General features: G+C 44.6%; 1 protein-coding gene across 1 annotated transcript; it reads right to left on the bottom strand.

Moving 5' to 3' along the window:
• Positions 1-10,783: 10,783 nt before the first annotated feature.
• TRIM52 (tripartite motif containing 52) lies at positions 10,784-12,122 on the bottom strand. The gene has a single exon (XM_036450470.2). The coding sequence runs from the start codon at positions 11,899-11,901 to the stop codon at positions 11,098-11,100; it is 804 nt and encodes a 267-aa protein (XP_036306363.2). The 5' UTR covers positions 11,902-12,122; the 3' UTR covers positions 10,784-11,097.
• Between the last annotated feature and the right edge of the window lie 4,183 nt (positions 12,123-16,305).

Raw genomic sequence — 16,305 nt, forward strand, 5'->3', positions numbered from 1 at the left:
CAGCACTGGGTGTGCGGCTGGGAGGCGGCCAGGCCCCACACATGGATCCCCGCCACCAGTGGTTGGGATGTGTGGCTGAGAGGTGCCTGGCGTGTCCAGCCGGGGGGTCATGCGTCCACTCCAGTAGCGGATCAAGCCTGGCTGCTCTGTGACCTCTGAAGTGTCCGGGGCTGAGCAGCGAGGCTGGATTGTTTGGGCCTATAGGCCTGGCCAGGAGCCCTGGGGACCAGGTGGACAGGCGGGATCCGCTTACTCCAGTGGCAGATCCAGCCTCACTGCTCCCAGCCTCTGGCATGTCTGGGCCTGTCAGCCCCTCCATGAGACTGGATGTTGCATTTAGGGGACACACAAGTGGAGGGGGAGTTGACTCTTCTGGCACAGGGGGACTTGATGCTGTGTCCCAGTTTGTGCTGGCCCAGACTCTGACAGAAGTCCCACCCCCACAGAATCAGCCAGAATCAGCCATTGGTCAGGCAGCTCAGTGGTCTGACAGCTATCTGACAGCAGGGAGGAGGAAGTCCCACCCGCAGAGAATTGACCATTGGTCAGACAGCTCCCTGCCACCTGACAGCCAGGACTCTTATTTCACCTGACAGCAAGGAGGTGGGACTATGTCTAAACATCTACTGTTGATACAAGGTAGCCCTGCAGCTTAAAGAAGCCAGTAGGGGAAGGCAGTTAGGGGTGACCAGGCTGGCATAAGAGGGAAGTTGGGGGCAAACAGGCTGGCAGGGGAGCAGTTAAGACATCAATCAGGCTGGCATGGGAGCGATTATGAAGTGGTCAGGCTGGCAGGCAGAAGCGATTAGGGGTAATCAGGAAGGCAGGCAGGTGAGCAGTTGGGAGCCAGCAGTCCTGGATTGTGAGAGGAATGTCCGACTGCTGGTTTAGGCCTGATCAACTGGGATCGGGTCTAAACAGGAAGTCGGATATCCCTCTAGGGGTCCCAGATTGGAGAGGATGCAGGCTGGGCTGAGGGACCCCCCTCTTCCCCGCTCCATGCATGAATTTCATGCACTGGGCCTCTAAGAAATGAAGGGAGAAGGCAAGCTTTTGGCTTTATTAAAGGATTTAAAGCAGCATTAGGTGGTAGGGGAGAAATAAAAGTTGTGACCCAAGGTGCCTATTCTGAGTTTATTATCAGCAAGAGAATTTCATATGAACTAGGGTCAGAACAATGTATTGAGATGGAACCTTGAAGCTGGTTAGCTTACCACAAGATAGAGGGCTGAAGATGAGACAGTATTTCCTGCTCACACTTGGTCTGCTGAGAAATTCCATCCTTTGCTGTAGGGGGAGAGGGGATTCTGGGTGCCAAGGAAATGGCAGATGATAAAGGGTTATGTGACCTTCAGGGAGCCTCTTCCAGGCCACATGGATCCCCCTTTGTATTTCTGGGCCCATCTTGGTGCCAAATGGAATTGTCAACCAGAAGCCTCAGACCTACTCTGGATCCAAGTACATTAGGATGAACAAGTCAGGAACGCCTAAAGTTTGAGCATCAGATTGCTATGGAGGAATGAGAGTTCCTGTGTTTAATATATTTTTACTGATTTCAGAGAGGAAGTGAGAGGTGAGAGAGAAACATCAGTGAGAGAAAATCATTGATTGACTGCCTCCTGCATGCCCCCAATTTGGGATTGAGCCTGCAACCTGGGCATGTGCCCTGACTGGGAATCGAACTGTGACCTCCTGGTTCATAGGTGGATGCTCAACCACTGAGCCATATAGGTTGTGCAAGCCTTCCTTTATACAAATCTCTGAGCTGTCCATTTTCCCCCTTTGGGTGGGGGAGAAAAGTACTAACTTAGAGGCCATGTCCTTCCTCTTTGCAGGTCTCCTGATAACAGGAGTCTTATTGCTTCTGTATTTCTCACATGCAAAAATGAGCCATTTCTCCAAGCACAGAATTCTCATACTGTACCTCTGAGGACTCTCTGGTTTGTGGGCCAAAACTGTCATTAAAAATGTAATATATCACCACCCATTATTTCTCATGGTCTCCTTTTTAGCCCTGTTCTTCCTACATCTCTCAATTTTCTCATTAATACTGTCAAAACAAACTGCTTTCCCTTCTAGGGCTCCCAGACCTCCTCTGTCAGGATTTGCTGTGAAGTGAGAAAGGGAAGAATTCACTTACCTGCTTAATATTAGGTTTTGCCCCACATCATGTACCAAATAAAACCTCATTTATACTTTCCCTGTTTTGAGGACCCAAGTCTCTCAGCTTTTTTTTTTTTGAAGGGGTTATTACAAATTTTTTTTTTAAAGCTAATTTCTATTAAAACCCTGTCACATCCCCTATAAGTGAAACTGGCTCAAGGCCATTTTGTTTCATTTAAAAAAAATACAAGAAAATCCTAACCTGTTTGGCTCAGTGGATAGAGCATCGGCCTGTGAACTGAAAGGTCCCAGGTTCAAGTCCAGTCAAGGGCATGTACCTTGGTTGTGGGTACATCCCAGTAGGAGGTGTGCAGGAGGCAGCTGATTGTTGTTTCTCTCTCATCAATGTTTCTAACTATCCTCCCTTCTTCTCTGTAAAAAAATCAAATACACACACACACACATATATATATATTATTTTTTACAGAGAAGTAGGGAGAGGGATAGAGAGTTAGAAACATCGATGAGAAATACCCATCAGCTGCCTTCTGCACCCCCACCACCGGGGATGTGCCCGCAACCAAGGCACATGCCCTTGACCAGAATCGAACCTGGGACCCTTCGGTCCGCAGGCCAACACTCTATCCATTGAGCCAAACCAGTTTCGGCTAAAATATTTTAAAAAATACAAGGAAGCCTTTTAAATATGTTCTCCTTATATGCCTTAAAATATCTTCTTACAGCTTTTCTCTCCTGATTGGGTAAAGAAATTGCACTTGTTTTTTTGGCTTATTTTCATCTCTCCTTTGGACTTGCTATTACTCTTTAGGGCCCTAGGAAGGAGAATTCAACATACTTTAGCCATCAGCCAAGGATAACTATTTAAAATTAATTAAAATTAAACACAATTGAAAATTCAGTTCCTGAGTTGCACTAGCCACATTTCAAGAGCTCAAGTCATATGTAGCTAGTGGTACCTGCTGTATTGGACAGTACAGATTTAGAACACATCAGTGTAGAAAGTCCTATTAGATCTAGTATAGGACTAGTAAGCCTGCCTCACCCTCTTTGTAATTCTATATAATAAAAAGCTAATATGCAAATGGTTATCATGCCATCATAGCTCAGACACTCAATACTGGGGAGAGAGGAATGGGGACCAGCCAGGCGAAATGCGCTTGTAAGTGAGGAATGGGCCCAGCTAAAGAGGGACAAGTTGCCTGCCCTGCAATCCTGGGTGCCAGCATCTGTGGCTTTGGCCCAGGGGAGGGACAAGCTGCCCATTCTGCAGTCGCAGGTGCCTGTGATGGTGGCCCAGGCAAAGCTGCCTTCCCACAGTCCCCTGCTGCTGCAGCCAGCCTGGATAAAGCCAGCCTGAGTCCTGTGTGCCTGCAGCTGGCCAGAGGGCAGGGAATACTGGGTGCGGGGTGAGGCAGAGGCAGTTAGAGGCGATCAGGCCAGCAGGGAAGCAGTTAGGGGCAATTGGGCCAGTAGGGGAGCAGTTAGAGCCTATTAGGCAGGCAGGCAGCAGAGGAGGTTAGGGCTGATTAGGCAAGTAGAGGTGGTTAGGGGTGATCAGGCAGGCAGGTAGGTGAGTGATTAGGAGCCAGTGGTCTTGGATTGCGGGTCCTGGATTTGGAGACCATGCAGGCCGGGTTGAGGGATAGCCCTTTTCTGTGTCCCCCACCCATGCATGAATTTGGTCACTGGGCCTCTAGTCTTATTTTATTAGTCAATACATGTTTGTAATAACTTCACTGTTATAACTTTCAGAGAGGGGTCAGGGATTGGGGTGGGAAATAGCAAGGAAATTATAAGTCCTATAAAAGTTTCAGGAGGCATGGCATAGTGGCCAGAGATTGATGGCCAATGGCAGGGGTCTTAGCTTTTTTTTTTTTTTTTTAAATATGTTTTATTGATTTTTTACAGAGAGGAAGGGAGAGAGAAATAGAAAGCCAGAAACATCAATGAGAGAGAAACATCGATCAGCCGCCTCCTGCACCCCCCCCCAACTAGGGATGTGCCCGCAACCAATGTACATGCCCTTGACCGGAATCGAACCCGGGACTTACAGTCCCCAAGCCGACACTCTATCCACTGAGCCAAACCGGTTTTGGCAGTCTTAGCTTTAAAAAAATATATACTTTATTGATTTTTTTTACGGAGGGAGAGAGATAGATTAGAGAGAGAAACATCGATCAGCTGCCTCCTGCACACTCCCTTACTGGGTATATGCCCGCAAGCAAGGTACATGCCCTTGACTGGAATTGAATCTGGGATCCTTGAGTCTGCAGGCTGATGCTCTATCCACTGAGCCAAACCAGTTAGGATGGAGTCTTAGCTTTTAAGGAAGTACTTTAGGGGCTGATATTCATATGTACCAATGCAGGGCCACCCACACTCTGATAAGAATAGACAGTCTCTGATTTCCTGTTAGTTTTGCATAATACGTAAACAAAAGACTGCCCTTGTGGCCTTGCTGAAACAGTAAATAAAATGATTTTGCTTTTTACTAATCATTTCTAGATCTTGATTTCATATATTGCTCTGTCACTGTCCTGTTCTCCCAAATGTCAGTGACATAGGCAGCACTAATGTTTATAAAAGGCTTGCTGACTCTGCCATCTGCATGCCAAGAGCTGGGAGAAGTCTGGGTCCTATCAATTAACCTACTAATGTTAAGACTATATTTAGTAAGGGTCCAGCTAGGTAAGGCTAATCTTCTATGCCAGGCACTGACTATAGGGCCTGAGTGAGGCTAGTCTGTGGATATAACCAGTTTCCCTGCATCTACAACAGTAGTTATCAACTAGGGATGGTTGTGTAGCCTTCCTCCCCTGACATCTCATCCTGCAGTGTCTGGAGACATCTGTTGTCACAACTGATGTAGTGGTGCTACTTACATACGTCCAGAGATTCTTAAGTATCCTACAATGCACAATCCTCTCCCCACCACCAAAAATTAGCTTACTCAAAATGTGTCACCAGTGCTGAGGTTGAGAAGCCCTGGGCTAGACCATAATATGAACCAGTTCTTCATGCCAAGACCAATCACAAGGTTCAGGCTCAGTAGGATAGTAAATAAGGCTAGAAAGTATCTTATAAATTGGGAAGAAAACCAATTAGAAGTTGATGGAACATTAGCTAGTATCATGAGTGTTTTTAACTGCACCAGAAAGCTAAGAGCTAAGATCATAGTGCAATTGAAGTTGAGGATTTCAGGTATGTAGCAAGTCTGAAAATGAGGTTCCGAGTACAGCCACAGGAGTAGAGAGGAGCAAGTTTAAACAGTCTGACTTATGCCGAAACCGGTTTGGCTCAGTGGTAGAGCGTCGGTCTGCGGACTGAAAAGTCCCAGGTTCGATTCCGGTCAGGGGCATGTACATTGGTTGCGGGCACATCCCTGGTAGGGGGTGTGCAGGAGGCAGCTGGTCGATGTTTCTCTCTCATCGACGTTTCTAGTTCTCTTATCTCTCTCCTTTCCTCTCTGTAAAATATCAATAAAATATATGTATATAAAAAAAAACAGTCTGACTTGTGATACAGTGGTCAGTAGCTAAACCTAGTAGGGAAGACATGCAGTAAACAGATGAGCATCTGGTGGCTATGGATATACCGGTTTTTCTCAACATTTTTCTAACCACACCTCTACTCATATCTAAAAATCTTACATTTTCCTTCCAGTGATATTTAAATTTTCAAAATTAAGTATCACAACTAAAATCAATTAAAAAAATGGTAATTTTGGAAGGCAAAACTTTATTCAGATGATGTGATAACCATGTTACAGTTATAGCTTAACTTTTTTTCCTGGGCAGTGTAGAATATGCAACAAAACGCAAGCTGTTTAACAATATTCTTTCACTGTTTTCACCCCACAGCTAGATACAGCAAAAAAAGAAAAAAGAAGCTTTTACGATACAAGAAAAAAATGGAATGAAGTATTCTGTTTAGTCATTTGACATCTAAATTTCTTTAGAGTATCTGGAAGTTGGCTTGTAAAAACAATCAGACGTTTGAATTCCATAAAATCCTTCTGAAGTTCTTCCAGTGAAAGCTAAATATCAGTGTGAAACACATTCTTCCCAAAAGCTACCAAAGAATACATCAACCCAAAATAGTTATGTATATTTCACTTTTTTCTTGAAATAACATTCATGAATCTGGTCCTCAAAAGACTGACCAAGAAAATTAGACATTGTCAGCATGAATTTGCTATCTGTAGCTGGAATTTTGGCAAATTTTGCTTAAAGTATTTAATAATGAGCAGTGCTGGTGTTTGCTCCTGGACATTTCAGGGTCAGTGTATTTTAAACTTCAATGAGTTACATTCTGAAAGTTTTAATTTTTAAAGTACAGGTTCTTGTTGGTGTTCTAAAATCAGGGCTGTCATTGGTGTTCCAAATTCTGTTGTCCTGACCATAAATTCAGCTGAATTCAGTTCTTTAACAACCAAGGAACCTCAGTATATAACAGAAAACACTCTGAACAGCATTCACATCCTCAAACCCAAGGCAAACTGGGATCAAATGTAACGTTTTTTCAAACAATGATGCCGACAGCAAGGCTGAAGATTTCCAGTAGATTGTGGGCAGATAGATGGAAGTCTATGGTTGGCATTGACTATTGCAGAACATCTTGAATGCCAATTTTCTTCAATTTTTGCCCCCCAAAACGAAACAAACAGATCTAAAACATGCCATTGCTGTAGCACCATCAATAAATACTATAATTTTTCAACAAATTCAGTGTATTGGATACAGTTTCAAAAATATTGTCTTTAGTGGTCAAGTACAGGGTTTATGAAAACAGCACACCCATGGTTTTTAAAGCCTAATGTGATAATAAGCAAAGCACAATTTCCTTTGTCAGTAGATTCATCTCAACTAATAACAAAGAAAGATGAGATGATGTTTTTTTAAAACCTGAAGAGTGATATGCTCAGTCATCAATTCGTTGTTAAAACTGCAGAAATGAAGAAATTCTGGGATTCCTCAATTTCTTCTTAAAGTTGTGACAGTATTTGGAATGTAAGGTTTCACAAATTACCCCTTTGCAATTAAAAGGGCTATTTAAGTTTTCATGGCCTTTGAAGATTCCTGTTAATATTCCAATACAGTTCAATCTTAAAGCTGCAGAGAATTGTGCTTTGCAGAACACTTTTTAATGGCATAAATTTAACAGAGTTTGGCATGGTGTCACTGCCCAACACACAAATTACTCAACTGGAGAAGTTGACCCTATCTTCTACATCATAATGCGAATATATGCTTGATAAAAACCTCAAAAAAATTGGCTGTCATCTTTAGCTATATCAAAGGAAAATACATAAACAAGGAGTACTGATGATGGAAGCATCTGGTCCCTCTTGCAGAGCGATGAATGACTTTATGGATGGCAGCTGGGTGGCAGGGCAATACAGGCATCCAGCTATGCCTGAGCCCTGAAATTCTTTGTTCATCTTTTTATACACCCATCTGCTGCTTAAAACCTGACACCATTTAATGGTGCCCTTGGTCAAATCTAAATGATCTTACTTTCATAATCCTCTGATTCTAGCTTGAAGAGTCAAGACGAACTCTAACTCATGGAATGGACAAAAAGGAAGATGTAAATAAGTTTTCAGAGCTAAAAAGCCTCTTTTTATACAAAAGTAAACCTTAAACTTTAAAAGAACAATGACTTTGGAGGGTGGGGTGGGAGGAGATTAACCAAAGCACTTATATGCATATATGCATAACCCATGGACATAGACAATAGTGGGGTGAAGGTGGAGGGGGCCCATGCAGGGGAGGAGGGGGATTAGGGGAAGGGGGTAGGGGATATCTATAATACTTTGAACAATAGGATAGAAATGAAAAACAAAACATTGACCTCAAAACAATATAATTCTCCTGGATATGGAGTAGTATAAATCAGTGGTCAGCAAACTGGCTGGCGAGCCACATGCGGCTCTTTGGCTCCTTGAGTGTGGTTCTTCCACAAAATACCACATGTGGACGCGCATGTACAGAAACTTAGTGGCCCATGCACAGAAGTTGGTTTTCGGCTCTCAAAAGAAATTTCAATCGTACTGTTGATATTTGGCTCTGTTGACAATGAATTTGCCGACCACTGGTATAAATGAACTCTGTGGCTAACTAGCCTGTTAAATACCTCATTAAGTAATATAGGCCTCATCTGAATGCTGCTTGCTCTACCCACTATAACTCCCCATACCCTGCAATGCTGATATAAATTGTGGAAGGAGGGGGAGAATGCCTTTCTCTCCTATTCCTGAATTGATAAGTAACAACTCTATTCATAACGCCTAAAACTAAAAAGCCTGACCACTCCAAAGTAGATAAAAAATTTGTATTGAATTAGTAGCTGACGAGAGAATTCGTGTAACCAGAACTGTGAGATAGATAATGTATGTTAAATAAGCCACTGTACAAAAAGTTCTTTATACAATGTTAACTATTATAAGACTTTTGTTAAGTAAAATTCTAAATCATGTGCCTTCACCATTGAAAGCAAGTTATAAAACTATGAACTCTATAAAGAATGAAAGAATATGTCAATTACTATCAATTTACATATAACTTATATACAACAAAAGATTTTTACCTTTTTCATTGTAATTCCTATGTTTGGCAGTGCTATCTATACCTAAGTTCTGGTGTGTATTTGAAAGTAAGCCCGACCAGTGTGACTCAGAAGTTGATCATCAACCCCGGAATCAAGAAGTTGCTGTTTCCATTCCTAGTCAGGGCATATACCCGGGTAGTGGGCTTGATCCCCAGCAGGAGGCAGCCGATTGATGATTTTTCTCTCATTGATGTTTCTATCCCTCATCCTTCCTCTATCTCTAAAAATCATTAAAAACATTAAAAAAAAAAAAGAGTAAATGTTTTGTTTTAAATATTCTATATTTCAAAAGGGATTATCCTCAATTTCTTTAATTGAATTTGTTTATAAATAATTTTCAGGTTTCATATATGTTACTGACCTTCCCAGTTGAAGAGACCACCTCTTTTCTCTTGTTTAAACTGACTTTTAATTAAAATTCCAGTTTCAAATCCTTTCCAGAAAAATTCTAAGAGGAATGTATGGTTATCTCTTTTCCTCAGTGTATTAAAACCCAGATGTATAGAACATAGTTCCGTTTGTAGGCAAATTTAACTATTACCCTGGTGGAAAGTGGGTGCTTGGGTTTGTCCTTAAAGTCATCTTAATATGGAATTAGCAGTGATTTGTAAAGATTTATCTTTTAAAAAAATAAAATATTAATATATTTTATTGATTTTTCACAGAGAGGAAGAGAGGGATATAGAGCTAGAAACGTCAATGAGAAACATTGACCAGTTGCCTCTTGTACACCCCCTACTGGGGATGTGCCCGCAACCAAGGTACATGCCCTTGACAGGAATCGAATCTGGGACCCTTCAGTCCACAGACCTACGCTCTATCCACTGAGCCAAACCGGTTTTGGCTGTAAAGATTTACCTTAACTGTGCACTTACCAATAGCTACTGTAAAATGAGTGTGTGGGATAATGTCTAATATATGATGTTCTGCTTGTGTTTTTACTGCAACTCAGAGAAAGCAATACCTTTTACTCTGGACCAAGTATACACATGTATATATAATTTATAAGTTTTATAAAACAACTGGAAGCCCGGTGCACGAATTCATGCACGGGTGGGGTCTCTTGGCCTGGCTGGGGATTGGGGCCCTATTAGGGGAAATGTAGGGGAGGGACCGAGGGAGGCTGGCTGTGGGAACACACTGACCGCCAGGTGGGGCAGCTCCTGTGTTTAGTGTCACCATCTGGTGGGCAGTGCATGTCATAGCGGCCTGATTAAACGGCTTTTATAGATACCCTTCCTTTGCTCCATGCACTCTGATATTTTTCTATTTAGTTTTTAAATAATGCTGGGCATGACTCATTTATTTTAAGACCCATTAGTTGGCAAAAAACCACAGATCACTGCTGTAGGAGAACATGAGGAAATACATTTTATAAATTGTAAAGCACTACTGAGGTGTGAGCAGCTGCTACTAAATATCCTCCAGGTTAAGACTTTTATGGGCCTGAAGACAACCTCTTCTTCCTTGGTACTGCAAGGGGCCATATCACCTAGGTTTTGGTAAGGAAGATAGTATTCATACCGACTTGTCATTTAGTCAACTTTCTAATACTCAGATGAGAACTAGAAAGCAAGGCATTAACCAAGTCAAAATCCAAAGAAGGGAAGACAGAGGAAAGTAAAATATAAAAGTAAACAGTGCCTCATATATATGAGAGGAAGGGAGGGGGGAGAGAGAAACATCAATTGCCTGCCTCCTGCATGCACCCTGCCTGGGGACTGAGCCCACAACCTTGGCATATGCCTTGACTGGTAATTGAACTGGTGACCTTTCCGTGCACAGGACGACACTCGACCAACTGAACCACACTGGCCAGGGCACACGTGATCTCTCAATTGTAACAAGCCTAGGGAAAAAGTAATGCTAATAGGTTGAAACCTGCATAAGATGAGATAGGTCATCTTATCCTAAGTCCTTCACTCTACATCATACTAGGGAAGCAAAGTGATCAGGACATGGCCAATTGGTAGTGGGGCATGGCCAGCTGCTCTTAGTAGTCCAGTTATGTTTTGATACTGCTTGTGCTTAGAAGTCTTATTATCTTCAAGTACTACAGCTTTCCATTCCTATGTGTTAAGTCCTGGAATCTTAGGGATAAACTCAGAACTCACATCAGACAGAAATTAAGTACTAGGGATCTGTTACCTCTATCCCTTATACCTAGGTTGACTGAAAGGGAATGACAATGGTCAGCTTCTGTCATGTTTTTGCTTAGCTTCCTCTGGGGAAGACAGCCTCAGCTTTTGTTCACATGTGTTCATCTTTCTCCTCTGTACCCGCGCCTCCCCCCCGCCCCCAAAAAAAAAAAAAGATTAAACAAGTACCCATCCCTCCCAACTCCTGTCCAAACTTCCATATTCCCTAATTTAAGCCTCTCACCATGTACTCCTGCGCCACCTCCTCCAATGGCACCACACTGTGCTGCTTGTGGCTCTTGGATTCTCGGCACACCACACAGATGGCCTCGTTGTCCACCTCACAGAAGAGCTTCAGGGCTTTTTGGTGTTTGGAGCAGATACCCTTGTCGTCTCCCAGGCTCCCTGAATACGGAGTGGGGCGCATATGGCGAATCACCTGGACCATGTTGGCCAGCTGCAAGTTGGGGCGAAAGCTGCGACTTGTAAAGCTCTTTCGGCATTGGGGGCAGGTGAACTGCCGCGGAGGGGCCGGAGGGGTCCGGGGAGGAGGCTGGTGGGTGTCAGGATACAGTTCTTCCTCATCGTATCCTCCCAGTACCTCCTCTTCTTCGTAGATGTCAATTCCCAGGCCTCCCAGGTAATAGTCCCCATCTTCCTCCTCTTCTAGGTCCCACACGTAGTCCACGTTACCCCAGGTCCTTATGCCACTCTCTCCGACCCAGGGCTCGCCCTCCTCTGGGTCCCGGAACAGCTCGTCAGCCCTCTCCTGGTACAAAACCTCTCGAATGGAGTTGTCCCATCCACCGATGGCCCCCACTGCCTGCCCGTCGTCCTCCTCCTCCCATCCACCTTCCTCTTCCTCCCTGTCCTCGTCTTCCTTGCCCCACAGCTGGGTCACACACCCTCGGCAGAAGTTGTGGCCGCAGCCGATGGACACGGGGTCCGTGAAGTAATCGAGGCAGATGGCGCACACCGCCTCCTCCTGCAGGGTCTGCACGGGGTTGGGAGTAGTGGGATGGCCGGCCATCTCAATGCGCTATCTGCAGGTGTTGGCGTCGAGGAGCGGGGATGAGACCGACTCCTTCTCTTCCCCCTCAGGCCGCAGAGAAGCCTTGCTCCCTCTCAGGCTCTTCCCAGCTCGAGGCCCGAAGGCCCCGGCCCAGGTTCACGGCCGCGCTCCGCGGGCCCCGCTCCCCTTCGAGGCTCAGCGAGCAAACGCTGGTCCCGGCACGCTTTTCCCTCCCTCAGAGTCTGCCCAATCGGCGTGTGCCTCAGCCGCCGCTTTCCTCACCTAACGGCTCCCGGCGACCGGAAGTGACGGAGGGGCGCTCTAACCCATACGGAGGGCCGTCTGGGCCGTCGGCGGACCTCATCTCTATGGTGCGCGGGGCCGCCGGGAGCCTGGAGGCTGCTGGAGGGCACAGCTTGCGGCGAACGCGTGAGGCCGTGGAGCAAACGGAGCTGTTGAGCGGGTCCACGCAGACAGGGTCCCGCAGCCGCTCGGGAGAGCCGGACAGGAAGCACCGAGACGGACAGGAAGCACGCTGCGTGCGCCACCGGCTCAGGGCCCGCGCGCCTCGCGCTTCCGCTGGAGTCCTCGGCGGCGGCGGCTCCCGCTCCGCAGCGGCCGCGCTCGGGCTGTGGGACAGAGGAGCCGCGTGGGACTGAGCTGGCGGTGGCGTGGAGTGGCCGCAGGGTCAAAGTATCTGTCTTTGGGATTTGTGTGCCTCCACCTTAACTTTTCAAACCAGTGCACCCTTTCTTGCTGTCTGCAGAGCCTCCGCTTCCCAGCGCTGACTTCTCCCACGACCTTCACTTCTGTGTTCATCTCCACTGCCCCGCGACCCCTGGGTAGCTCAGACTTCTGCATACCCTTTCCCTCCTACCATTCTTCATCCTTCCATTTGCCATCCACTCGCCCATCCATGCATTTTTCATTCTTCCATCTAGCCATCCATCTTATGCATGCTTAACCCATTTATTTATCCATCTACTTTGATCTATCCTCGTTATAGGAACAACAATAACAAAAAACAAGTAAGACATAATTAGCCTCCTTAAGGAGTACAGAGTTATAGGTGTGTGGTTACTGTTCATTGAAGGTTCTCTAAGGTTTTTTTTAAACTACTTTTACTTCACCCTCAGTAAAAAGTATATTGCATATATTAATCCAGTGCTCACTTGCACATCTGTAACAGAAACAAAGTTTCTGGAAATTATTCTTATGGCATTCAAGGCAGCTTGATGTGTTCTATTTTACTTCAGTAAGTGCTGTTCAAGATCCGCCGAAGTGATTCCACCCCTCAGTACTTGGTCACTGTTTGGTTTGAGGAACATCACCTGCCCTAATGGAACCTTCAACACACCCTGGAACCCCCGTTCCCCACCCTGGGCCCGAACTTGAACTGTAAGTGTCACAAAGCAAGGATGGTTGGAACTGTGCTGTCCATGTACACATAGTTTTCTATCCTAGTGGGGAACATACATCCAGTGCTCCCCACATATCTGCTGAGTACATAAATGAATCAGATCTCACTGATTTTCATCTTCTCAGACTTAGGCATTCTTCTTCCCTGTTTCTGCCATTCTAGATCTGACCCCATTATCTCCCAATGATCAAAGTTTCCTAAAGAATCACTTGCCCTCAATTCAGTCCATCCTGCAACCGCCAGAACCATTCATCTGGAATGGGAGTCTGATATACTCACAGCAGGCTGTCTGTACATGTTGTTCTCTCCCTCACCTAGGGCTGCTGTCTCAGGGCTTTATCCAGATATAATTCTTCGTTATCCTCCAGGTCTCTGCCAGGCATAATCTCCTGAGGGAGATTCTTCCCCAAAGCTGGCACCAGGCTTTGTTAGGATCCAGCTCTGTCACTTACTTTGTGGGGCCTTGGATTAGTATTTTTTAATTTTATTACAGTTGATATTCAGTATTACTTTATATTAGTTTCAGGCGTACAACATAGTGGTTAGACAATTATGTAATTTGCAAAGTGATCCCCTGATAATTCAAGTACCCACTTGGATTAGTTTCTCAGCATCTTTGTGCAGCAGTTTACTATCTACAAAATAAAGATGATAGTAGCACACAAGTCATGGGTTGTGAAGTTAGATTAACTGACATCTGTAAAGTGATTGGAACAGTGCCCATTGAAGTTATCTTTATACTAGAGGCCTGGTGCATGACATTTGTGCACTGGCAGGGTGTGTGTGCACGTGTGTGCGCGTGCGCGTGTGCCTTAGCTCAGCCTGTGCCCTCTTGCAGGCCGGGACCCCCAAGGGTGGGAGAAAGCAAAGCAGGGGGAAAACCCTGATATTGGATAAAAAGTAAAATGAATGGATACATACTTAGGGGGGAACAGGAACAATTAACATGATAATGAAGGAATTAGTTCATCCTATATAATAAAAGGCTAATATACAAATTATCCCCTCGACCAGGAGTTCAACTGGGAGTTTAACTTGGAGTTAGATTGACACCACTTCCTCCCTCCCAATCCCACCCCTGATCGGTACCTCCACCCTGATCAGGGGCAGATCAGCTAAACCCCACCCGTACACGAATTCATGCACCAGGCCTCTAGTTATAAAATGTTACTGATTTCTGGCCGAAGCCGGTTTGGCTCAGTGGAAGAGCGTCGGCTTGGGGACTGAAAGGTCCCAGGTTCGATTCCGCTCAAGAGCATGGACATTAGTTGCGGGCACATCCCCAGTGGGGGGTGTGCAAGAGGCAGCTGGTCGATGCTGGTCAATGTTTCTCATCGATGTTTCTAACTATCTCTCTCAGTTCCCCTTTGTGTAAAATCAATAAAATATATTTTTTTAAAAATTAAATAAAATGTCACTGATTTCTTAATATTAACCTTTTTTTCTTTCTTTTTTGCCACATTCATTTATTAGATCTAGCAGTTTCTTGTTGGAGTTTTAGGGTTTTCTATGTACAATATCATGTCCTCTGCAAATAATGACGGTTTACTTCCTGCTTTCCAATTTGGATGCCTTTTATTTCTTCTTGTCTGATTGTTGTGGCTAGGACTTCCAGCACTATGTAGTCCTTGGTTATAATGTTTTGGTTTAGGTAGCCTTCACTTGGTCAGATTGATTGCTCTGCAATTTAGTTGTAAATCCGATTTGGAGCTGGGAGCAGGCAGGAGCTGTAGGACTCTCTTTCACGGCCCGTGTGGAAAGAGTTCCAATTCAGGGTTCGAGTTCTGGAGAAGGGCCGCACACAAATGAAGAGAGACTTGAAGAAATTCAACTTGGCGATATGGGGGGCCAGGCGATAGTCCAACTCTAGTTCTCCCTGCTCTGGCCCTGCCATCCCCTTTTATTGAGGCTTTGGGAAAAACATCTTAGGCAAGATAAACAGAAATTTACATGTAGCCCTTAGGCAGGAAATAACAGAAACTTTCACGGACAAGGTAGATTCTGCTTCAGCTAACAAAATCTCAACTAAAGGTTAGAGCAATTAAAGTTGTTGACCAGCCTTCCTGGCTTCCTGTCAACATCTCTTTTTTAGTGAAACGGATTTGTTTTCCAGCAGGGAGCAGTCTTCACCTACTCTGTAGCCATCTTGAAATCTCTGTTCTCATTTTCTTTTGTTTCAAGGTATCTTTTAATTTCTTCCTTGATGTCATTGTTAACCCATTCATTGTTTAGTAACATTATTTAGCCTCTATGTCTTTGATTTTTAGCTTCCTTTTTGTGATTGATTTCTAGTTTCATGGCATATAGTTAAAGAAGGTGCTTAACATTATTTCATTCTTTTTAAATTTATTGAAACTTGTAACACATGGTCTATCCTAGTGTGGATGAAAGAGGCCACATGCTGACCTGACAAGCTCAGGGGAGGCCTGCATGACAGTCTTGCAGACTCAGAGACCTACAGTAACCACACAGGATGGTCTGAAGTTAAACTTTAACTAAAAGCAGTTATGGTGGGCAGTTAAGTCCTAGTCCTAGGCTGGTATCTTCACTAACAAGGTCATCCTTTACCTTAACTGAGCCCATCTGTCTTTTTGCATCTATGCTAACACACCCTTGAAATGTCTGGGTAACTTGTAACTTCCCTTTTTCTGGACCCCCCTGGGGCACAACATAGTGTGCCTGGGCACCAGGACAGATAACAAAAATTCCTTCATAATCATTAATTATTCCTGTTCCCACCTAAGTATGTGTCTATCATTTTACTTTTTATCTAATCCCAGGGGTTTCCCCGATTTGCTTTCTCACGCCTCTCTAGTCTATCACATGCCTCTCTAGTCTATCACCAATGGATTTCATGTGACCCATCTACGTCCCTTCCTTTGGTTGCAATGTATAAATACAAATGTAACCCACCATTCTCCGGAGCATTATCTCAATCCATTGAGGTTCTGCTTCCTGGCAGTTGTCGACAGTTTGGCTTAAATAAACTCACAAAAATTCTT

The sequence above is a fragment of the Pipistrellus kuhlii genome, unplaced genomic scaffold (assembly GCF_014108245.1).
Source record: "Pipistrellus kuhlii isolate mPipKuh1 unplaced genomic scaffold, mPipKuh1.p scaffold_m20_p_21, whole genome shotgun sequence".
NCBI lineage: Eukaryota > Metazoa > Chordata > Mammalia > Chiroptera > Vespertilionidae > Pipistrellus > Pipistrellus kuhlii.